The sequence below is a fragment of the Lissotriton helveticus genome, chromosome 2_1 (genome assembly GCF_964261635.1).
Source record: "Lissotriton helveticus chromosome 2_1, aLisHel1.1, whole genome shotgun sequence".
NCBI classification, from domain to species: Eukaryota; Metazoa; Chordata; class Amphibia; order Caudata; family Salamandridae; genus Lissotriton; species Lissotriton helveticus.
In genome coordinates this window covers 841,971,202-841,996,555 of record NC_136059.1, presented here as the reverse complement: position 1 = coordinate 841,996,555, position 25,354 = coordinate 841,971,202, and the positions used below count along the sequence as shown (strand labels likewise).

Sequence of the window (25,354 nt, the reverse complement as noted above, 5' to 3'; positions counted from 1 at the left end):
TCATAATGCAAGTTGTAGCTTATTATTAGAAAATGGCACAGCGGTGTCCACAAAGAGATAGTCAGCAGATAGAGTTAGGAATCAACTGCACCTTGAACCTCAAAATGCTTTGCATGCCACACTAGTTATTTTCGGTACAGGGCAGTATATATGGAGCCTGTTAATGATGAAAGGATGATCATTTCTGCGTTGTGCAACCTGCTGGTGCTTAACACATGTATACAAACAATGTAAGGTTGTTTGTTTTCTGCGTACATATGCTTTTTGAAAATGGTTCCCAGCAGCCTCTTCAGTTGTCTTTTGGTCTTCAGCACTTGCAGTGTCTCACAAGCCTCCTTCTTATGAGCCCATAAGTGCTTTCAAGAAGTCCTAAACAGCACTGTCACGGTTTATTGAGACTTTAGAGTCTGTAGTCAAGTGCAGGGTGAAGCCTCTGTGACAGCTATTCCAGGAATAGGCTTTTTCACAACAGGATGTATAGCCTGCTTCACATTTGGACAGCAGAAGGGCCGCATGGACCGCAGCTGCACTCTCACTTTGTAGTTAATCAGCATGAGAAGGTATGGACTGAGAGCAGAGTAGCCGGAGAACAGGACGGCCAGCACCGCTGGAATGAAAGGATAGGACATCAGGACTTCCCGGAGATGGACCAAGACAAAATGAGCCACCCACAGGGCAGTGACCAGGAGCATCAGCAATATGACCAGCTTCGACGCCCTCAGGACTTCAGCCTCAGCAGCAACTTCTCCAATGTAGATATCACCATAGGTAGCTTTCTTGCGTTCACAGAAGAGTAGTCCTATGCGCAAGCTGACTAGGAGCAACAGAGCCAAGGGAAGAAGTTCAATTACAACCAAGAAGATCTGTCCATAAATTAAATCAACCTGCTCTTGGGCATAGCTGGCCTGGCATCCATCATGGAGGAAAATGATGTTTTGGCGAGTTACATTTTCCACCAGCACACTTGGTTTCTTTTCACCATACACTAAAATAGGGCAGCAGACTGCCACACCAGCAATCCACAGAGCAAAGACAGCAAATAGGTGATACTTGCGCCACTTTCTACATGGAGGAGAACTCGAAGGGTGGACAACTCGGTTCAGTTTTGTGCAATAGAAAACTGCCAGGTACAGCGTAAACCAGATGGCAAGAACAGTAGACAGTGCAGCAGTGAACCGACCAATCTTGCAAGCAGTTGAATCAAAAGCACCCCCGGCCCGAACGACAATAATCATGACATTCACCACCAGGTTCTTGGCAAGGTGCGACACAGCAAGGCTGAAGATCAGAGCAAACGATGTGGGCAAGCGTCGAATGATGCATCTCCAGGTGCAAAAGATGAGCAAAGCATTCCCACTCAAGCTCACCAAAATTAAAACGGCAGAGGCGATGATCTCAGCAGCACTTTCAGAAAGCTCCATGTTTTAAAGAAAAAATGGATCTTGTTCTTGGTCAACAGCTTTCAGTGTCCAAAAGGCTTCGATGCATCAGTTTCCTTTTCAAGGGCATATTGACAAAGAAATTATATCCTTGGCGGAAAAAAAGAATAACCGAAAAACAAAGCAGCAAAGCCCAGTCTCATAATAACACTGCTTGCGTGGAAGCATATCTTGGGAGATGAGTGCAAAGAAAACACCAGTCACTCAATTATGTCTCCTAGTAACGCCTTAAAAGGTGGCAACATGGTGCCAGCCCACATGGGACTTTTGCATAACAATGTGTTGTTTAATTGATATAAATGAAGCAGCACAGAAACAAATTGGCATTTTAAAATATATTACATATCACCCATATATAACTCTGTAGGAAAGACAGTCATGATTTTTAGATTTAGAATTGATAACGTTATATATATTTTTTTATCTGTGCCCCTTTCAAAAAATTCAGCCCATACAATTAATGAGGTTATTAAAGTTGTCCCTTTTTTTTTTTAAGGTGAAGCGAACTTTGTTGTGCAAAACCTGGAAGCGTTTTAGACACAGCTTAAACGTTGAATGTTGATTTTGTCTAAATTCTTTCATTGGGAGATCAAACATTTTGCGTGCCTCACATTATTTAAATGAAATGGGTAATACTATAAAATAGCAAGGTTCTCTTACAACAATGAATCAATCAAAATAAGCTTTATTCCAAGTCATGAAGTGGATCAAAAAGCTACAAAATACAACGATACAATGATTAATATGATCAAAATGCTACTTACCAGTGTGCATCTGTTTTTGGCATGTAGAGCTGCAGAGTTACACACTGTGCCTAGATCGCCACCTAGTGTTGGGCCCGGATGTCTGCAGTTGTTTTTGTCCTGAAAAGTCTTTGGAAGTCACGGGATAGGTGACTCCTCCTTTGAACAATAGTGCGCATGGGCATCGGCTCCATCCTTAGATTGTTTTTCGCCAGTAGGGAAATTATAGAGTGTGTAAGAAACAGGAAGGATGCTCATGTAAGCTGTATCTAATTAAGATAATACTGGAACAGATAAAAGGTAGCTGGGGAGGCGGGTGGGCATGTGTAACTCTGCAGCTCTACATGCCAAGAACAGATGCATACTTGTAAGTAGCATTTTCCGTTCAAGGCATATGAGCTGCAGATTACACACTGTGCATAGATTGTATAGCAGTACCCACTCTTAGCGGCGGCCACCCGTATCTGTTGCATTGGTTTGAAACCATGTTTTGAGTACAGCCTGGCCCACAGTAGCTTGTTGTTTGGTTTGCACATCTACACAATAGTGTTTTGTGAATGTGTGCAGTGTAGACCATGTGGTTGCTTTGCATGTCATCTAGGGGAATGTTCCCTAAAAATGCCATTGATGCCCCTATCTTTTTAGTAGAGTGGGCTTTAGGAGGAATAGATAATGTACGTTTAGCTTTGTGGTAGCACATTTGTATACATTTGACAATCCACCTAGCTATCCCCAATTTTGTTTGGTGGTGAGAAAGACACAAAAAGTTGTTTACTTTTATGAAAGGATTGTGTTCTTTCAATGTAGTAAAGCAATGCTCTTTTGACATCTAAAGTATGAAGAGCTCTTTCTGCAACTGTCTGTAGCTGCGAAAAGAATACTGGCAGCTCTACAGATTGACTGAGATGGAAGGGTGAAATTACTTTTGGAAGGAATTTAGGATTGGTACGGAGAACAACCTTATTATGATGCATTTGCAGAAAAGGTTCTTGAATGGTTAATGCTTGTAGCTCACTAACTCTTCTTAGAGAAGTAATAGCTACTAGGAAAGCAACTTTCCAGGTTAAGAATTGCAACTCACATTTATGTAAAGGTTTAAATGGAGGTCCCATTAACTGTGTGAGAACAATGTTTAAATTCCACAAAGGTGAAGGTGGTGCTCTGGGAGGAATTATTCTTTTGAGGCCCTCCATAAAAACCTTTATGGCAGGTACTCTTAAGAGTGATAGATGTTGTCTATTTTGTAGGTATGCTGCAATGGCAGCAAGATGCAATCTAATAGATGTGTACGCTAGGTTACATCTTTGGCGGTGTAATAAGTATCCTATGATGTGTTGAATAGACACAGCTAGAGGATTTATGTTGATGTTATGGCAGTATATTACAAAACGTTTACACTTGGCTGCATGACATGCCCTAGTGGTGGGACGTCTAGCTTCTTTAATGACGTTCATACAGTCAGGAGGAAGGTTAAAATAACCGAACTCTAGGACTTCAGGAGCCAGATCGCTAGGTTGAGCTGAGCTGGATCCGGGTGTCTGATCTCTCCTTGGTTCTGGGTTAGGAAGCGTGGAGACAGGCGTAGCTTTTGGTGCAGTACCACAGAAAGTTGCAGCAGTGTGGTGTACCACGGTTGTCTGGCCCAAGTTGGAGCAACTAAAATGAGATTGAGGGAATGTTGCTGAAGTTTGCGCACCACTAGTGGAAGCAGTGGGAGAGGTAGAAATGCGTACACAAATTTGCCGGACCAGTTCATCCATATCGCATTGCCTTAGGACAGCGGGTGTGGATACCTGGCGGCGAAGCTTGGGCATTTGGCGTTTTCGTGGGTGGCGAAGAGGTCTATCTGAGGTTGTCCCCACATCTGAAAGAACGGGTGAAGAGCTTGTGGATGAAGTTTCCACTCGTGGATCTGTTGTGTCTGTCGGCTCAACAGATCGGCCTTGGTGTTTTGTACCCCATGAACATGTTTGGCTAAAAGGAAGATGTTCTGAGGTATAGCCCATCTCCATATCTGCTGCGCTAACTGAGAGAGTTGCAGAGTGTGTGTCCCTCCTGGTTTGTTTATGTAGTACATGGCTGTCATATTGTCTGTGCGGACTAGGACAGCTTTGCTTGATATGTACTTTTGGAATGCTTTTAGGGCTAGAAAAATGGCTAGTAACTCCAGGTGGTTGATGTGGAGTAACTTTTGTTGCGGTGTCCACCTTCCTTGCATGGTGTGCTGAAGTAGGTGGGCTCCCCAGCGGGAGAGCGATGCGTCCGCTGTCATAACTATCCGAGGAACTGGCTCTATGAACGGTCGCCCGTTGGAAAGGTTTTTGGTGTTCCACCATTGCAGAGAGGGGTGCGTTCGACCGTCCACCAACACTGGGTCTGTTAATTGACCCTGAGCCTGGTTCCATTGTCGTGCTAGGCACTCTTGAAGAGAACACATCTGTAGTCTTCCATAAGGCACAGTGAATATGTAAGAGGCCATTATTCCTATGAGTTGCATGATCACACAAGCTGGAAGAGAGTGTTGCGGTTGGAATTTGGTTAGAAGAGCTTGCATATTTGTTATCCTGGCAGGAGAAGGATAAGCTAGCGCTATGGAGGTGTTTACTCTGGCACCTAGATATTGTTGTACGTGGGATGGTTGCAGATGGGACTTGGTGTGGTTTACTGTGAAACCCAAGTCGTGGAGTAATTGGATGGTGGTGTGAGTGTGTTGTACACACTGACTATATGAGCTGGCTTTTATGAGCCAGTCGTCGAGATATGGGAAGACGTGAATATGCTGTCTTCTTAAGTGCGCTGCCACTACTGCAATGCACTTGGTAAACACTCTTGGTGTTGATGTGACCCCGAATGGGAGTACTTTGAATTGATAGTGCTGATCGTCTAGTACAAATCTGAGGTACTTTCTGTGAGCTGTGTGAATGGGAATGTGGAAATATGCTTCCTTGAGATCTAAAGTGGCAAGGAAGTCGTTTTGTAAAAGGAGAGGAAGAACCTGCTGGTGTGTGACCATATGGAAGTGATCTGATTGTATGTACAGGTTCAGTGGTCTGAGGTCGAGAATGGGCCTTAGAGATCTGTCCTTTTTTGGAATTAGAAAGTACAGGGAGTAAACACCTCTGTTTTGCTGATGCAATGGAACTGGTTCTATTGTGTTTTTTTGTAGGAGGGATATCACCTCTTGCCTGAGTAGTATCAAATGTTCTTGTGACATTGGACGCTGTTTGGGGGGCAGGGGGGGAGATGTTAGTTTGAGACAGTAACCTGATTGAATTATTTGTTGCACCCACCTGTCTGATGTGATGTTGGTCCAGACTGGTAGGAATTGTTGTAGTCTTTCCCCAACTGGAGTTGAACGTGTTGGGGGAAGGGGAGGAAAGTCATTGGGCAGGGGTGGAGGCAGAGCGGGAGTTGTTGGCTTTGCCTCTGCCCTTATTGTTGTTACCTCTGTAACCACCTCTTTGGTAGCCCCTACTGTAGGTGGATTGTGTAGGGGTTTTGTAAGAAGTAGAGGGACTGTCTGAGGAGTATACCCTGGTGGTGCCTCTGTAAGATGATTGGCAAAAGGAGCGTCTGGGAGCTTGCGACTGCAAGGCTCCCATAGATTTATCTGTGTCGGTATCTTTTTTCATTTTTTCCAGAGATATACGTCCACATTAGGCCCAAATAAGTGTTGCTCTTCAAAGGGTTGGTGGAGGATGGCACTTTGTACTTCTGGTTTAAAACCTGAAATGCGTAACCAAGCAAGTCTACGCAACAGGACACTGGTATTAATTGCCCTTGAAGCAGTATCTGCTGCATCTAGTGCACAACAAATAGAGGTATTTGTGATGCTTTTACCCTCTTGTGTAAGCTCATGTCCCCTGTTTTTGTATTTATCTGAAAGGTGCTGCATTATTGATTCTAATTCATCATATTGTGCTCGGTCGTATCTTGCCAGTAATGCTTGAGTATTGACAATACACCAAATGTTTGCTGCCTGTGACGCTGTTCTTTTACCTGATGCGTCAAGGACCTTAGATTCTTTATCTGGTGGGGGAGCCTCGCCTGATGTTTGTGAATTTGCTCTTTTGCGTGCATTAGAGACTACAATGGAGTCTAATGGTGCAGGCCCTTTAATGTAAAATAGAACAACACGATTGCCAAAACTGAGACCGCCTCCTACAAAATCTTACAATAAACCTTTATGAACAAAACAAACGTCTGCTTTTTAATTACACCATCTAATGATTTATTCCACTTTTTTTGTTTTCATGAATTTTTGCAAAAAATGAATTCATTGTGCATAATATTAATACAAGCTATATACAAACATATAATGTGACCCAACAATTAATATAAAATATACAATATTTATAACTGACACATTTAATCCAACTTCATACACACTACTCTCATACTTCACACACTCATACTACATACAGGTCCCAATGTACACAAAAAAATACATCTACATAGGAATGAAACCAACTGTAAAGAAGAATTTGAAAACTTTTATATCTTTTTACAGACAGAATAAAGCTGTGTTTTTTTTGTTTTTAGAAAAATAGGAACACCAAAAAGGCTCTTTCTATGTCACCTGGGACCAGGTTGACGCATTTCGAACCTGTGAACTAGTGGGGTTCTCCTCAGAACCAATAACAAAACAAGAGACCAAATTTTAAAATGCCTATCCATCTACCATTACAACCAATGCCTCTCCGATCTTTGTCATCCCTACCTTAAGTCTTCTGGGGGACTCCCTTCATACGTCACTCTGACGTGCCAGTATCTAAAAAGCATACAGACATAACTCAGACCAGAACGAACTTCAATCATCCCAACATACTGTTAGTAACATTCTATATTCCAAACACTTACCCCCGACTTTAAAAGTGAAGCTTTATGGGAACCAGGACTGGTTGGATCCGAAGGGGCAGCCTTATATTTTTTCTCAATTCGGGGGTTTATGATTCAAGCCCTAACTGGGTCTTTAAAGACTTCTGGCACATGCTTAATAACACCTTTAAACATGGGTAAAATCGAAGTGGACCTTTGTGCGTTGTCAAAGGTACCGAGGAGGAAGTCTTCTTCTACTGGGTCAGAATGTAAGTCAAGCCCATGGTATTGGGCAACCCTATGTACTAGTTGGTTAAATCCCATAGTGTCCTCTGGTGGGGAAGGTCTGCAGGGATGTATGTCGTCTTGTCGGACGTTAGGGACATCTGGGGTGCTATAATCACCACAAGGGTCAGGTGAGCCAGGAGGACTAGAATGATCTGGTTGCTCACTGTCTGCACCACCCCTGTGTCATCAGAGGTATCATCCCTGTTATCATCGTCTGTTAACTGAGTAGGAGAAGGTGTAAGGGAGTGATGTGGTAGGAGAGGAGGTGGTGAAGGGATATGAGGTGGAGAAGGAGGATGAGAAGGTATCCTTAAAGGAGAGGTTGCAATGTCCTTTTTCTTTGGATGAGGAGCAGGTGCAGGCGTGTCCAATGGTCGTTTTTTAGAACTAAGAGTTAATCGACCAGTTTTTGGATCTTTAACCAGAGTCTTTTGTGTAGGGTCTGGATGGAATAAGTCCTCTGTGGGAGGTAGATCTTTTGGTGCCGAAGGCTTTTTCGGCACCGAGCTGTGAGGATTTTTCGGCTTTGAAACATGTTCTCTAGCAGTGTCTTTAGCCAGTGGAACATTTGTCTTTTTCGACTCTGATGGTTTTATCGGTTCAAATAGTTTTTTCGGCTCCGATGGTTTTTGTTTTTTCGGCTCCGAGGGTTTTTTCGGCTCCGAAGCTTGGGAGTCGTGTGGCAATTTCTTGCTCGGCTCCGAGTGTGTTTTTTGGTGCCGAGGAGCCGGTGCTAGTCTTCGGCGCCGAGTGCTTAGATGTAGAAGCAGCTGGCGTGGAGGAAGACGATGCTTTCTTTTTTGGTGCCGGTAGGTGTGCGCCGGCACTAGGGGTAGGCTGACTCGAGCCCGAGTCGCCTAAAGGCTTATTAGGCTTCTGTGCCGAGCTCGAAGGCGGGGCTTGGGAAGCAGTGTCTCGGTGTGCACCAGGGCCGGAAGGCGTGAACGTAGCCTATTTAGAAGGTGTCGAGGAAGGGTCAGGGTCGACATTCTTACTTACGACCCTCTGTGCAGGTTTGAATCTTCGGCCTCGGAGTTGCTGTCGATGCCATGTTCTTGCTGTTGCTCTGGGACGTCGATGCCCTCTTCGAAGATATCGTCTGGGATCGAAGCTGACGAGCGAGTCATTGTTCTTCGAGCTCGTTGGTCGCGGATCGTCTTCTTGGAGCAGAAAGAGGCACAAGCGGAACAGTCTCTGGCCTCGTGCCACGGTGAGAGGCAAAGGTTGCACACCTCATGGAGATCGGTGTGGGGAAACTTCGACCCACATCGAGGACACTTTTTAAATGGCGTCCTTTCCATGAGCTGGAAGATGAGGCCTAGGTAGGCCCGAAGGCCTTCGTTGACGACCGGAATCGAAGACTTCAGATTTGAATAGTAGCGTTGATTGGAAAAGCATTCGAAACAATACCGTTGAAGCTGGTGAGAATTGTGCGCCGAAGCAAAATCGGTTCCAACACGGAGCGCAGGAAACACATCAGAGCCCGGTGGCAGAAAAAAACAATCTAAGGATGGAGCCAATGCCCATGCGCACTATTGTCCAAAGGAGGAGAGACCTATCCCGTGACTTCCAAAGACTTTTCAGGAGAAAAACAACTGCAGACATCCGGACCCAACACTAGGTGCCGATCTATGCACAGTGTGTAATCTGCAGCTCATATGCCTTGAACATACAATTTAAATACAATTATACAAAATTCATGCTTATTTAAAAAGTAAAGACTTCAAATATAAAAAGTTCCAACATCGTAACACGATAATATAATTACAGTTAATAGCTGCTTCCTACGATTAATAAGTCAACAAGAAACGCGACATTACAAAACACGTAAAAATATCTGGCAACATTTGCAAATATGTATACGCCGGACGACAATATCTGAAACCCAACTGTAGTAACAAGGGTTTTATGAATTCCTGTCTCAGACATGAGAAGTGTTTACAAAAACATATGGTGTGCATAGTATTCTGAGGTGAAATATCATCACACGTGCAGTTCCCCAGGTCGGCTGACCAATTGTTAAAAATAGGAAAACTGATTAAATGATGGAAAATATCCAGCCGAAAACGTGTGAGCACAAACCGATGGCGAGAATTATAAATGTTAACCAAGTATGGTTGCATGTAAACAATTGTCAAAATCAATTGATACCTCAACACCGTTGGTTTACAGATTTCAGATGCTAATCTGATTTCTTCCAAAAAAGAGATGCAGTTCAACTTAAAGGCTTTCCTCTTGACGGTGGCCAAACTCTTAGGGAGGGTAAAATATTCAGGATGGCCAAGGTATACCAGGAAATTATGGACATACATGAGCCATGGAATTTTAAAAACCTTAGGGGATTTTTGACAGTCAGCAATAATGGCTCGATTTAAAATAGTGTGTTCAGATGACCATATTTTGTGCCATAATAGCACAGGTTGGATCCTAATCAAGTCTACTAGGTAGGGGGCACCCATTTCAGAGTGACAAAAAGACGTTGAGCTACTTTCCGGGAGTGCAAGGAGAGACCTCAGAAAAGCGTTTTCTTCAAGCTGTAATATATCTATTTTTCCATGACCCCAAAGCTCAGCCCCGTACATGGCAGAGGATCTGCACTTTACATTCTAAATAGTCATCATCTCCTTTGGATGTTTAAAGCCACACTGACTAGCGAAACTCAATAGGGCCATTTTTGTTTTCATGAAATGGAGTCTCCTTGATTTGATAGCCCCCTTGCCAATGCCCTGATTGATTAAAATCCAATGCCCAAAAATGAGAAGGAATCTGTAAACTGGATGGTAGAACCCTCAATAAGAATGTCGCAACAGCGGGTAGCCTTCTTCCCAATCTTCATGGCGAAGGTTTTACTTATGTTCATTTTTAACCCCAAGTTAGACATATACTGAGCAAATTCGCCCACCAAGCGCTGCAAGGCAATGGGAGTACGGGCCATTAACACCAAATCATCAGCGTACAATAATGCTGGAATAGGCCTTTGTCCCACCTGAGGTAGATGTACACATTTACTTGCAAGTATATCTCTATGCTGTTTATATAGAGGTTAAATAGGAAGGGGGCCATTACGCACCCCAGCTGCACCCCTCTTCCTATGCTGAATGTCTCCGTACAGGTACCATTAAGACCGTAACGTACTCTGCCTCTGCCTTGGGCATACAAATCTCTTAAGAAGTTCACAATTTTCACATCCACACCAATATTTGTCATTTTTGCACATGGCTTATCGTGAGCTACCAAATCAAAAGCTGAAAGTAAATCAATAAAGACTAAAAAAAGGTTACCACCTTTCATATGTACATACTTGCCAATTAACAAGTCATGGTTTACAGCCTGCTCTACAGTACCCAACTCTGCCCTGAACTCGTACTGTAGGTCTGAGAGGATATTGTTTGATTCCGCCCACTCCTGTAAGCATCCCAAAAGCATGCGACCAGCAACCTTAACCAGGCAATCCAAGAGGGAAATAGGCCTGTATTGGGCTGGGTTGTTACGGTCGCCCTTCTTGAAAATAGAGACGATAAGTGACTCAGCCAGGTCGGTAAAAAACCGTGATTTTGGCAAGCTTTAAAGAGCAAAGTGAGGATAGGGCCTCAGAGCTCGATGTTAAGTTTGAACAGGTCATTAGGGATCCCGTCGGGCCCTGGGGCTTTTTTTCGCTTACAACAAACGTGTAATAATAGAGTGCCTTGCTAGGTCAACTGCATTTTCATAGTTTCACATTGTTCTATCTGTTTTGGTCAACGTATTTTCTTCGTGCCGACTGTGGCATGATATGGCTATACTTATGGCGTTTCCTACTACTGGCAAAGTGGAAAGCACTTCGAAGATATGTCCTTCCCCCGCTATGGATGCTCTAGAGTTAGACTAGTGTCAGCTAGGTAGAACAATAACCCCCTATAGCTACTTGCTTTCTGGACCAATCACAATACTTCTTTTGTCAACGATACAGGAGTATCAGTAATAAATGTAAACTAAAAAAATGTAATACAGTTAAAGTAAAATATGTAATCATGCATATTAGTATCCTAAAGATTCAAAAAGAAAAAAGTCAGTGTAATATAATTGCAAGTGTAGCACAATTAAAGAAAACTTAAAATTGGTGAGACCAGGTAGGAATGGAAAAGGAAACACTGCAGAGGAAAAACCCCAAGAAAGTAGAAAGCTGTGCAGTATCAAAATTGTCTTGTAGTAAAAATGTTGCCAACTCTGGTGTGGGACCTATTGCTCTAAGGATGTTCGCTCGGAAGAGCGACACACATTAGTGTCAACCAGCACGAAGGATCTCTGCTTGAAAACATCCTTGAAAATGTTCACTGATAAAAATATTCTGATTGGAAAATCCATAGGATGTTCACATTTTAAGAAAATATGGTGATTTGATGTGTTTTTTCAAAGCTGCCTCAGCATTTCCAGACAGAGTGGTACCAAAGACTCAAAGAGATTTGCCCGTGCACCAAGCAATATAGGGTCTACTCACCTAGTTTGTATTCAAGTCTATGAGGATGAAAACCTTGTTCTCCTATGGTACTATCTAGAAGTCCTAATGCATGAACCTATCCCAGTGAGGAAAACAATCTTATTTCTAATTAATAAGATGTATGTTTAAATGGAATCTACTGTCATACAGCTTCCACTTCTTCAGTGGTAACTGTGAATTTGTGGGAAAACAAACGGTGGGATGGTGCCGGACTTATTACATGCTCACCCTCAGGATAATTGGCCTATATTCCTGCTGCCAGTGCCTCCATAAGTACCCCTAAACCTAAGATGGTAACGAATGGCAACCCTGACTTCCCAAGGAATAGTGCTAACAGATCTAGAACATTTTCCCTCAGTTACTTGTGAACAGCCAGAGACGCACACAAGAAATACACAAAGGGGCGTTTCAATATTTATTGAACCATTCCGATTCTTGTATAAAATATATGTGCTGCAAGGATTAATAAACAGAAGCTGATGAAAATGATTAGCAATATGAAAACAGTAAAAATGACAAACAATTCAACTTCTGTGCTAAAAGAGTGTATGTATGCAGGCATATAAGTACTATGTATAGTGTACTCCTACAATGCGCTGCCTAACTTAGTTGCCTAGGGAGGGTGATCTGCCAAAATCCCCTACTGGATGATCGAACGCCCCATTACCTGTGGGTGAATGTGTTCAGGTCCCAGTCTTTGGTCAAAGTTGGACATCCCTCCTCGCAGAGGGAAAATTATTAAGGGAAAGAAACCAAGAGACCTGGGGATTGTGACAGAAAGCTACAAAGCTTAAGATGCAGCTAGAGAAAGGATTACTTACAACGTGGTGAGCATGGGAGGATGCCATTTTTTAAAAATATAGAACTATTAATAAAGGCTCAGTATTGCAGAATGAGGCAGTGGAGTGCGGGATGGAGCCAAAAACACTTTTGTAGATGGAAAGGAAGAGAAAAATCAGAGAGGGTAAGCATTTTGACGAGGAAACCATAACTGCTCTCCCACTGGACAGCTAATTCATTGTATCAACTTAGGAGTGTGAGGTTTCTGGTGACGGTATCATGAAAACTACAAAGTTGTCGATGGGGAGGAGCCAGTAACAGGGAATTTTCCATACAAAGGATCCAAATGACGTCACAGACAACTTGAGCTCTGTTCTCTTCGTCTAGGTCATCACATGGTGCCCATTGGAAGAGAGCCAATCAACAGATCATATAGTTCTATATGTTATACATAATTACAGTGGTGGCTGCTGACTTTACAAATGGTAGGGCATAAATGTAAATATTATAAAGATTTACCATGACGAGTGCAAGCACTCGGAGTCCCAAAGTGAATCCTGCCGCTTTGCTGTTTGCTTTTGAAGCTGTTGCCTAGCCGGGAAAAATGAGCCTGAGCTCCACAGTTAATCAAAGCGCTGCTCTTATGCTGCATATAATACTGATGGAGCAGTGTTTTCGCGAAATAAAACCTGCTCGGATTGTACCCCTCATTGTGTGAATTCTTAACCAATTAGTGTGAAAATTAACAGTGCAAAACTAAAAGGGGTAGAAATGAAAACTGCGCAAGCATATTCTGGGGAGAGTTAATGTAGGCCATAAATGCACTCGATTAATGCAGAAAGTAACAGCTAAAAGTTGCGAGTTTCTTTTCACAAACTGTTTGAAAATAATGTGCTGAGTGTTGACATATGCAATCAAAATCATTCATACAAGCGTTTAATAGCGAAGTTTCATGAAATAACCATGATAATCACACTTGAATTTGTTTTTATTAAAGCACAATTTTACTGCTCTTCAGAGAAGGCCTCAAAAGTCTTTTTAGGTTTAGTTTGCTTATTAGAATGTAGAATGAAAATATGTAATTTGTCCTTCGCGAGATCCTGATGATGGCCAAGGTTGCATAGAGGAAACAATGAACATTTTGAATGGAACTTCCTTGCCGAGCGGAGTATGAGGACACTTGTACTGCAAGACTGATACATTTGTAAGATGGAGAATGCACAAGCCACGGAAGAGCGATGGCTGTATTTCCACTGCTTGAAAGCTGATGACGTGAGCTGCCAGATACAAAGGAACTGTTAAAAAATTAAGCACACCGAGAGTGGAGTGACTAGACACCCCTTGATTTTAACCAGTGAAAATTTTGATTTTTATGTGTGATGATACACGAGAATTGGATCTTGAGTGAATTTAGGGCATAACTATGAGTAGTAAGAGGGTGGGGGATAGAGAAGGTTTTCCTTACTTTGAGAGAGGAGACAGCTGTGTAGCCATTTCCTTACTTTATTGGCTGGCTGTTGTTCTGATGAACCTGACTCTTTGACTTTGCTCCTCAATTCTTCTTGGGGATGCCCAGCTTACTCTCATGGTCAGGGGGTAGCTTTTCAGATTCCTAAAACCTTGCAATTGGTTATGATATTCTGAATTTGCATAAATCTTATTGCAAATGTCTTTGTACTTTCGTCTCTTCGCCTATCCACTCACTCATTGTGCTGATCTTCGAGATGTATAATCGTGATTTATTTTATTACTGTTCTCTTGTGTGATGATCAATGTTCAAGCTGTATTGTACTTGATGAGCAATCACATTATTTTAGATGAAGCATATTGATAAGAAAATGGAGTTTGTCATCATTAGTGTCAATGTGGTTATTTTGAATGATTATACTTTGTAAGCGTATTTCTTTAAGATTTTTTTATATTATTTTGCCAATCCCTGACCACAATTAAAGATTCATCGGAAAAGGAAGAGGTCTAATAAGGTGATAAGTTAATTGGTAAGATTTGTTTGATTAGTTAAACTCACCCAGCGTGGAAGGGACTGGTAGGTATTAAATTGGGTCCAGATGATAGAAATGTGTCTGTCCCTAAACACTGGATCAATACCAAGCAGCATAAGAACAGAGCTAGGATTGGCTGGAGCATGCTAGCACATGGCTCCACTGAAGACCGATGGGGCTGTCTCTTTGCTGACGGAACTCCGTTGTAGCCTTCAATGGAAAAGCCTGAACTGCGCATGTCAGACTGCCTACAGCAAAAATACCAGCCAATCTGACATATGCAGCTCAGTTTCAGCATCAGCTGCTGTCCCACCCATTTTGAGCTCCTTAGCTCTGCCCTTAAGGAAACAGATTGAACGGAGGGCCATACTGGTCTAATTCCATGAGTCAAAAATAGCCTCCAACATAGCGACTCGCAAAAGTAGGGGGGGGTCAAAGCCCATGTGCCCCTATGGAGAAATTGCTGCTGCATACTTACAACTACAGAGTATATTTTGGAACCACTCTTTTTACAATTATACTATACCAAGACAAATAAGGTAACGAAAGTGTAAAGTTTTGAGAAACAAAATGTGGTTCAAGTTTAATAGTAGTGTTTGGTATCCTCTGCTCTCTCAAATGGAATACGCGGAACAAGCCTAAGCATTAAAGAGATTACATACCCCTTAGACATAACTCTGTGCTTACATACAAGCAAGTACAGACATGCCACACATTTGGGTGTCAGCATGATCATAAAAGTATGCCCACTAAGACATACCACACACCTTCTTAAATTGGAACACTTTAAGCCACAACGAGGTTGTGCACCCAATACAACCAGAATATGCAATTAAAACATCCCAGCAGCATTTGCAGCCACTTCTTACACACATATGCTTACAGGCCAATGAGCACCAGGCTTTTCAATTACCAAACCACAATAGGCAGGACTAGGCACACACGCCTGCTCAGCACCAGGATACCGTTGCGTGTGACAATGCTCTTTATAAATACACATAACATATAGTAACCGAGGAAATATGCAAGCAATTTGGTACAACAGTCCAGTTTCTAAAAACCAGGAAGACCAAAACTAATGGGTCTCAGCTCTAAAATGCCAATGTATTGGCTTTGAGAAGGCTTTTTGCCCATGGCATGCATCAATACACATGTACATGCATGGCCGGAAACCTTGCAATGGGTTTACTATTCAAGAAAACCCATTCAAAGAAGACAAATGACACATCATTGTGTGTTGTGGTGCAAGAGTTGCTGTACATATGTCACGATGGATGGCAGTCATAATTGCTTTACCGCTTTGACATGGCAGGTGGCCATGTCAGAACAGTAAATTAAAATATATAAAAAGTGAAACACAAAACATCTAATATAGTGAAAGGGAGTATTGGGGAGAAGAGGGGTTAAAACGAGCTGAGGAAAAAGCAGGGTGGGGGGAGACATGGAAAGACATGCAGTCCCATGGTGTGCAGAATGCAAGATAACAAAAATAGTTCCCCATAGGATGCAGTGGAAGGATACAACTCATTCAATCAGAAAATTGCAAGACCGAAAAGCTCCTGGGTGGGATAAAATCAAAAGAAGAGAAGAAAGCCACTGAATCAAGAGCAGTGAACTAAGTCAATACAATCATCCAATCATGAGGTAGGAGCTGACCAAACGTCCACTCTATGCTATGGTACGCCTTGGAAACAGGTATGTCAACATATAAAGCGACCTGTAGCAGACTCAGTCACCCTAATGACCTCCTTAACACTGGAGCAGATTGCAGTCTATTATGGGAAGGTTTGTATAGTCACAGTCAGGATATCGAAAGACGATGCAATACTAATAACATAGTGTGCACTTTTACAAACGACACTTCATGAAAAGAAAATGACACAATCCAAAATAAGCTATGTTCTCAATTAGCACTTGATGTGAAGCCAATGCCTTCTTTGTGTCTGGCTTCACAGTTACGAAAGTTTCCATTCATTTGGACGTAAACAAGTAACTTAATAAGCTTCCCCATCGATATCGTAAATTTCTTTTTCTTTTTTTTAAACAATCCACCCAGACCTTTGAGATCTGCACGGTAGCCTTTATCCGTAAACTAAACGTCCCCGTTTAGCAGGAATCGTTAAAAACCATTAGGTTATAAATTCCTGTTTGAAAGTAATCCCTGAAAGATAATATTACTACATCTGCAGGCCGTGATAAATGTTTATCGAAGAATGACGAGACAAGCTTCAGAAGTGTCAAGAGAGGCAAAGGGAATGGCACGAAGGAAAATAATCTCTCTTGTGCATTTAACGAGCGCCAAATGGACGAGTGAGGTTTTAATGGGAGGCAGGGCAGCTCTCTGAGGTATGCGCTTCTGGTCTTTACCCCACAGCCTTTACTGCACATGTTTGTTATTAATGTCTTCCCTGTTCTTAGTATCAGTCATGAAACATTATACCATAAAAGAGGTGTACGTGGGCGGATCCTTTAAGAGCTCGGCTCTCCAAACACCCCCCCCCCCCAAAACCAGGAAAAAAATCCGCGTGCGAACAAGGTTCAAGCAGAGGATTACTTGGTCCCTTATCATGTTTATGCATAAGTTTCTGCGAGTTCAGAAGTTCAAAGCAGCAATTTATAAATGGAATTTCTTCTAAAGGCAGGCGGAGTAAAGGCGAGGGTATCGTCTCAGTAAAGCTAAAACAAATCTTAATGACAGCGACAAAAATATACACAGCATCGCTCTTGGGTTTAAAATCTTCACAAAATGTAACTTGATGCCTCCCGACAGCACACTCTCGGGGCTGGAGAAGGACTCAAAAGGAAGTGCCAAGTTTTAGTCCCACAAGAACAGTATTTGAAAGTCAAAAAATGTGCGCGTTGTGTCAAATATTCATGACAATTCCGTTTATAAACGTTGGTGTGCCACATCTGAAGGACGAAAGGACGGCATCCCGCGAGTGTGCCATTGGGGCCCATTGGGAGACGGGGAGGGGAAAGACCGACCGGACACAGAAAGTAAGGTGTGATAAAGGCCGCTTTTATTGGGAAACAGGTGCATCCTGAAACATAACCCCAACCTTGGCCTTTGCCGTACAAAACTAGGCCTAACTAATTATACATCTACCTGTCCAAACCCCCACCCCCGCCCCTAAACATTTTCCCACCAACAGCATAAACATCATTATCATTTTCCAAACGCCTGCCTCACTGTTTTTACATCTGCCTTATGTACATTCCCTCCCCTTCAACCAGTCAAAAAACTCCTTCCTCCTATCCTACCCCCCCCTTTTGAAATAGGAAAAGCGCCACTCGAAAGCCCCTTACCGCTTTCGACCCCCCCCTAGGACCCCTTCACTTTCGGATACCTTTTCACCCCTAGCGCTAAGTCCAACGCCTCTTTCACCTGTACAATGTAAAGCTCCATGCCATATCTCGACAAATGCACCCCATCCTCCAAGAAAAAGTACACCGCCCCATACCTCAGTTCCGGGTGCACCATTCTCCCCATCCCCTCCTTCTCACAAAAGGTCCTCATCTCCCTGTTAATCTTCCTCCTAGTCCTGTCAATCGCCCCCGGTCTCTCTGCCCCCCTCCAACATCTCCTGGGTATAAACTCCGACCAGATAACGTAACACCCCGCCCACTGTCTCTTGATCTCTAACAAATCCCTCCTCATCTGCTTCACCAGCGCCAGACCTTTGCACTGAACCAGGTCGTTCTCCCCCAAATGAACCACCAAAACATCCGGGCACACCCCTCCCCGCACAATGTTATTCAACACCGGCACCAACTCATGCCAACGCATGCCCCCTTTCCCCCGCCAGTGACACCTAAACAACTGTTCGTCCAATTCCAGGTTAAGGTTCCTGAATTTCTCCCACTCAGCCTTCTCCGCTCTCCTTACAAAAGAATGGCCCACCACATATATAGATACTGCTGCCGCTGTAGGCCCCGCCACCGCACCTGAAAAGAAACATATGTGAGCAGCTCATCCAAACCATCCTAATCCACAACTACCCCTCGCAACCTGACGTACGTCTTATAACAGTCCGATTTCCATCGCCCCAATTGTTTAATTTCATCCTTTCCCCAACCTTTCCGCGCCGCCTCAGTCGCCGCCCCGATGCGGAACGAATGTGTCCCGAAGGCTTTTGGATCCTCACCCATTGACCGCAGGGCGTGCCGCAGGACCCATAACAACTGAGCCGCCGTTACTCGTCCCGCCTCCCTCCTGCCAAACACCTCCGCCCCAACCTGTACCCCTCCGCCCGCCAGCCGTCTCCCCCACGCCACCGGACACACCGCCTCTGTTCCCCCAGGACCCAGCAACACCCAAGTACCCCTCCCTTGCTGATCTGTCTTGGAACGTTGAAGCCGCACCGCGACTTCCTTGCCTCGGAACTCCACCTCCCCCCATGTCAGCCCCGCACCCCCCTTCAAACCCACCAACTCCGACACCCGGAAGGCCCCGAAATACATCCACGACATCAATGTGGAAAACCGCACCGTCTCCTCCTGATCTCTGCACACCGCTGGTAAACAACCCACCAGGCCTGTCAACATCGCCTCCGTAATCGGCCTTCTCTCCCGCACCCGGGCCCCTCTCTCCCTCTCCCAACCCTCCAAAAGACGCCCTCCCAGTTCACCCGCCGAAGGGGCATAACCCCACCACAGCTTGCCCATGAACGCCACACCTGCCAGTTTACCCGCAATTGTCACCCTCGCCAGACCTTTGTCCATTAACCCCAGCATGAATTGCACCACCTGCTCCTCCCGACGCCCCTTGTCCCGCTGCCTTACCGCTCCAGAACGCAGAAACTCCAGCCAGGCCTGTTCATAACACTTCCACGTGGACGCTGCCATCGACGACCTCACCAATTGAACGACCCGCGTTCTCCCACCAACCACATCTCCTCCGGCACCGCTGTCTTGACCGCCGCCGCCTCCGTGGCTAGCCCATGGAACCTCTGTGAACGAGACAAAGCATCCGCAATGTCATTGTCCACTCCTGGCACATGCAGAGCCCGAAACAAGATATTGTGCTCCAAGCACCTCAACACAAATACGCGCATCAGCTTCAGCACCTGCGGCTCCCTTGCCGACTGCCGGTTAACCACCTGGACCACCGACATATTGTCCACCTTGAACAACACGCGTTTGTGCGCCAACTCACACGCCCACACCGTCACAGCCACCACCAACGGGAACAATTCTAAGAAAGCAATGCTCCTACCCCCCGCCTGCCACTGTTCCGGCCACTGTTCCGCGCACCACCGGCCCGCCCAGTAGAGTCCGAAACCTCCGACTCCCGCCGCATCCGAGGACATAGTCACATCCCACTCCCACTCCTCCGGGGGCGCCATGGGAACACCGTTGAACCGCTCCAAAAAGACCAACCACATGTTCAGATCCTCTCTCACTCCCGCCGATAGCCGTACGTGATGATGTGGCAGTGACAAGCCGGCCGAGGCCAATCCCAACCGCCGACAAAAGGTCCGCCCCGCCAGCACAACGCGGCACGCGAAGTTCAAATGCCCCAGCAACACCTGTACCTCTCTCACCAACACCTTCCGCTTCGACAACATGCTCTTCACCAACTCCACCATCCCCACCCGCTTGTCCTCCGGTAGGCGTGCTTCCATGGCCGCTGAGTCGAGCTCTATCCCGAGGAACGACAGCACCGTGCTGGGCCCCTGCGTCTTCTCTGGCGCCAACGGAACCCCCAGGTAACCCATCAGGTCCGTAAAACTGCTCAGCCGCTGATGGCAGTCCGCCGAACCAGGTCGGCCCACCAGGAAGAAGTCGTCCAGGTAATGCGTAATCGCCTCAGAGCCTGTGCGCCAGGAAAAAGCCCACTGCAAAAAAGAGCTGAAACGCTCGAACAGGGCACACGACACAGAGCACCCCATTGGAAGCGCTCTATCAACAAAGATGAGCCCATCCAGCTGTATCCCCAGCAAATGATGATCCGCTGGGTGAACCGGCAGCAACCGAAAAGCCGATTTGACATCGCATTTTGCCATGAGCGCCCCCCGACCAGCTGTCGTCACCAACTTCCTCGCGACGTCCACTGACGAGTAGGACACCGACGCCAAATCCGCTGAGATATAGTCGTTCACCGACGTTCCCTCCGGCCATGACAGATGTTGAATCAGGCGGAATTGACCTTGTTCTTTCTTTGGGACCACTCCAATGGGTGTAATGATCAAATCTTCCAACGGCGCTACCTCGAAAGGTCCCGCCATCCTCCCTTCTTTCACCTCCTTGAATAGTTTCTCCCGGACGATACCTTTGTGCGCGTTCACGGACTTCAGGTTCTCCGCCCACCGAGCGATCCGCGGACCTTCGTACCCCAGCCGGAAACCCTCCCTGAAACCCCGACGCAGCACCGCCGCATCATCCGCCCGCGGATACGCCTCCAAGAAAGGTTCCAGCCGATCCAACCTAACCGGTGTATGAGCCTTTTCCCATGTTACTCGCTCCCCCCCTTCCCCCCCCTCCCCCTGCCAGGCACGGGAGCCGGGTATTGCCCTTGTGTGGGGCCTCCCCAAAGCCCCCAGCATCGCGCCTCTGGGTGGCGTTTTCCACACGAGGAGCACTCGTGCCGAAATTTGCACGTCTGCCGGAGACAGGAACCCCTGTTAAAATCCCAGCATGTCCCTCCGCTCTGTGAGCTCCCAGGTCCCCCCGTTCCCACCCCCCCACGGGTGGGGCGAGCCGAAAAGGGGGTGGGCGCCAGCGGCAAACCAGTTGCCGTGTACAGAGTGCGGCCAAATTTCGCCCCACTCGTCTGTTGGTACAGGTCCGCGTCCAACTCCCCCCACTTCGCCTCCGGGTCCGACGCCATGCGCGCCCGGAATTCTTCGTCGTAATCCAACCAAGCATTGCCCCCGTAGGTCACCTGTGCCCGCCTCACAACATCCATGTACTTAAACAGCGCGACCGCCCTGTCGGGGTATTTCTCGCAGTAGACGCTCGCGTATATCAAGAATGCCGCCGACCAATTCTCTATGGTCAACGGCACCTTCGGCCGCCTCGCCAATTCCTGTTCTTCCTCCTTCGATCCTTCCTTAGCCATCAACTCCCGGTGTAGCAGCCTCAAAATCTCCACATACTCCCCCTTCCAGATCTTCTCCTTTGTCGCCAATGACAAATGTGCCCCCAGCGGCTTTGCTACCCCCATATACGGCAGCTTCTTGACCGGCGCGTCACAGCTCTCCTTCGCCCCAGTGCCCCCCGCCGTCGACCCGCCGGACGCCACGCCCGTCCCCGTACTCACCGACGCCGCGCTCTCCGCCTCCGTACACACCCCGGCATCCAACACATACCTACCCTTCACCAGTCGCACCTCATCCCCTCCCCCAGCATCCGTCCCCACCGACACATGGCAACTGCCATCCACAACCCCACCCGCCTTGCCTCCAGTAGGCTCGCCCAAGCCACTCCCCGACCCCGTACTGGTCTTACCTGGCGTCAAGGCAGGCGTCCTCACCGGATCCCGCCGCCTAACCAGTTCTGCAGGGGGGGCCGTCACTCGCGGCACCACTTGCCGGGGGCACACCTGTAAAACACTGGTAACAACATTATTAGGTTCCCCCCGCCCTCAAGCAGTTCCCCTTCCTCCTCTGACTCCATCTCCCCGCTGCCACCTCCGTCCACCAAAATCCTTCCTGGGGACACCCTGCTCAAACCCGCCTGCTCCCTGCACGCCACCATCAACGCCCCTAAATCCACACTCACTCTCCTCCTACCCTCCGGTTGGCAATCATAGTAACCTTCCACATTGGTGCTCCATCCCCGTCCCCCGGCGGCCGGATCGACCCTTCGGGAGGGGGGCGCTAGAGACCTATGACCTCTCCATCCGCCGTCTGTATGCACGTGGTCCCTCGTTGGAGCGCGACCGCCCGTACTAGGCAGAGCCGGCCCATCCACTCGGCGGGGTGGAGCCGCATGCTGCTCACCCGAGCCCCTGCCCCACTGCTCCTGCCAAGAGAAAAACGGGGAAGTCCAGCAAGCCGAGGAGAAACCTTCTCCGTCGCCACCCCAACCGCCTCTCCCCCAAGCCGCGGAATGCCCTCCTCGCCACGCTGGCCGACCCCCCCACCCCCAAATCCCCGCCTCGCCCCCTCTGACCCCTACCCCCTCCCATGAACCCCCACACTCCACACACCCCATAGGCCCCCCACCGCCACCCCTAGCAAACCCTCCTACCCCCTGGCCCCCCCCCACCATGTTCCCCCCGTCCCCCCCCCCACCCTACATCCATCCCCCGCCCCCCTGGCCACCTCGCCCCCCCAATCCGCCCCCCTCCTCCCCCCTCGCACCCCCTCCCTGTACCAAGCCCCTCCACCCGCCCCGCGGCGAGCCCCTCACACTGGGCGGAACAACGTCCTCATCAGCCGAAGACCCCCCCTCCAACCCGCTTTCCCCCCCTTCCCCCTCCCCCTCTTCCGACTCCTCGATCAACAGCGGTGACTCCCCCCCCCACCCCCCCTGTCACCCCCTCCTCCATTGCCCCACCGTCCACTCTCCCCCGCACCCCCCCGACCCCCCCCTCTTGCCGTGCTCCGGACCCCCCTGCCCCCTCCCCAGTCCTGGGCTCCCCCCCCTCCGCCTCCCCCCAGCGCCTGGCTACCCCCTCTCCCTGCCGCCCCCCCCAAGCCGGCCTCCTGGCTCATCCTGAGAACGTCCCCCCCACTCCCCTCTCCCTCAACAGGGCCGGGTAACTCCACTACCATGTCTGTCTCCCCCCTCCGCACCCCCTCGCCGCCCCCTGCTCCCCCCAGGCCCCCTGCCTCACCAGCGAACTGCAGCGGAGCCTTCTTCCGGCTTCCGCGCTTCACCCCTGCTCTTCCACCCTTCTTGGGCGCCCCAGCCGCCCGCCGACCGCCACCTCGCACCGCGCCTCTCGCGGCTCCCGCCCCATCCCCCTGACGCGCCCGCGAACGCGGAGGCTCGCACGCTGCCACAGCCGCCGCGGCGCCATCAGCAGCGCGCCGCGGCGGTCGCACTCTCACCTCATCGCGCAGGAGGTCGGTCCTGCCCGCCTCCCCGAGCAGGCGCAATGCTTCACGGACCCTGGGGTCCGCCATCGCCTCTGCCGCCATCACGCCAGGTACCGCAGCCGTCGACCCGCCGCTCACCAACGCTACCACCTCCTGTCGCACACTGCCCCTCACCGCCTTCCAAAAACACTCCGCGTTAGCACCTTAACACCAAAACCAACCTAGATACAACTGAACTCGCCTAAACAAAGACTCGAAAAACGCTCGCCTAACACCTCCCGGCTGCTGGGTCACTGTCCCACTAAATGGTGCACAGTGACCCAAAATGGCCGTTTTTGTAGTAAAACGCCCAAAAGAAGCCCAAAACCCACCAGCAAGCCCAACCAGCCCAAAGTCCCTTCCTGGTGTCCCGTCTAAAGCCTTCCCCCCTCCCCTACCTCCCGGGGCCCCAAACTCCCCGGGGGGGGCGAACCTCCCTCCGGTCGGCCACCCCCCGCAAAGCCCCATTATGAAGCTCTGTGATGGAAAGCAGCACAAGTGTATGTTCTTCAACGACGCGATACAAAAGGGGATGATGGACGGAGCGTTTTAACAAATCAAACACTCACCCCCAGTCAACTGATCTGGGTTTAATCCATCACCATTCTTTAGTTCACTCAGCCACCCCAGTTCAGACATGGCTATATGCAAATCAGTCTGACCCTGTGCCTCATGGGAACAGTCCAGCCCGAACTGCCAAGCCATGTCTTCCCTGGACCGGAAACAAGCATCCTGGGACCGGTTTCGGATTCATAATCCTCATCAGCCAGGCTATCTTGAATCCAGTGGCCAAGTGAACAAGGGACTCGCGTCTGAGCATACCCTGCCACACTTAGGGCGAACAAAGCGATACAAAAGGGGATGATGGACGGAGCGTTTGAACAAATCAAACACTCACCCCCAGTCAACTGATCTGGGTTTAATCCATCACCATTCTTTAGTTCACTCAGCCACCCCAGTTCAGACATGGCTATATGCAAATCAGTCTGACCCTGTGCCTCATGGGAACAGTCCAGCCCGAACTGCCAAGCCATGTCTTCCCTTGACCGGAAACAAGCATCCTGGGACCGGTTTCGGATTCATAATCCTCATCAGCCAGTCTATCTTGAATCCAGTGCCCAAGTGAACAAGGGACTCGCGTCTGAGCATACCCTGCCACACTTAGGGCGAACAAAGCGATACAAAAGGGGATGATGGACGGAGCGTTTGAACAAATCAAACACTCACCCCCAGTCAACTGATCTGGGTTTAATCGATCACCGTTCTTTAGCCCACTCTGCCACCCCAGTTCAGACATGGCTATATGCAAATCAGTCTGACCCTGTGCCTCATGGGAACAGTCCAGCCCGAACTGCCAAGCCATGTCTTCCCTGGACCGGAAACAAGCATCCTGGGACCGGTTTCGGATTCATAATCCTCATCAGCCAGGCTATCTTGAATCCAGTGGCCAAGTGAACAAGGGACTCACGTCTGAGCATACCCTGCCACACTTAGGGCGAAAAAAGCTTGTTCACTTGGCCACTGGATTCAAGATAGCCTGGCTGATGAGGATTAGGAATCCGAAACCGGTCCCAGGATGCTTGTTTCCGGTCCAGGGAAGACATGGCTTGGCAGTTCGGGCTGGACTGTTCCCATGAGGCACAGGGTCAGACTGATTTGCATAGAGCCATGTCTGAACTGGGGTGGCTGAGTGAACTAAAGAATGGTGATGGATTAAACCCAGATCAGTTGACTGGGGGTGAGTGTTTGATTTGTTCAAATGCTCCGTCCATCATCCCCTTTT

General features: G+C 47.8%; 2 protein-coding genes across 5 annotated transcripts in view; both read right to left on the bottom strand.

The window, feature by feature from the left end:
- The window catches only part of SNCAIP (synuclein alpha interacting protein), a 401,816-nt gene that overhangs the window by 246,511 nt on the left and 129,951 nt on the right, over positions 1-25,354 (bottom strand). The gene's annotated exons all lie outside the window — the stretch shown is intronic.
- On the bottom strand, positions 414-1,421 carry LOC144819522 (uncharacterized). Its single transcript, XM_078677372.1, has one exon. The coding sequence runs from the start codon at positions 1,419-1,421 to the stop codon at positions 414-416; it is 1,008 nt and encodes a 335-aa protein (XP_078533498.1).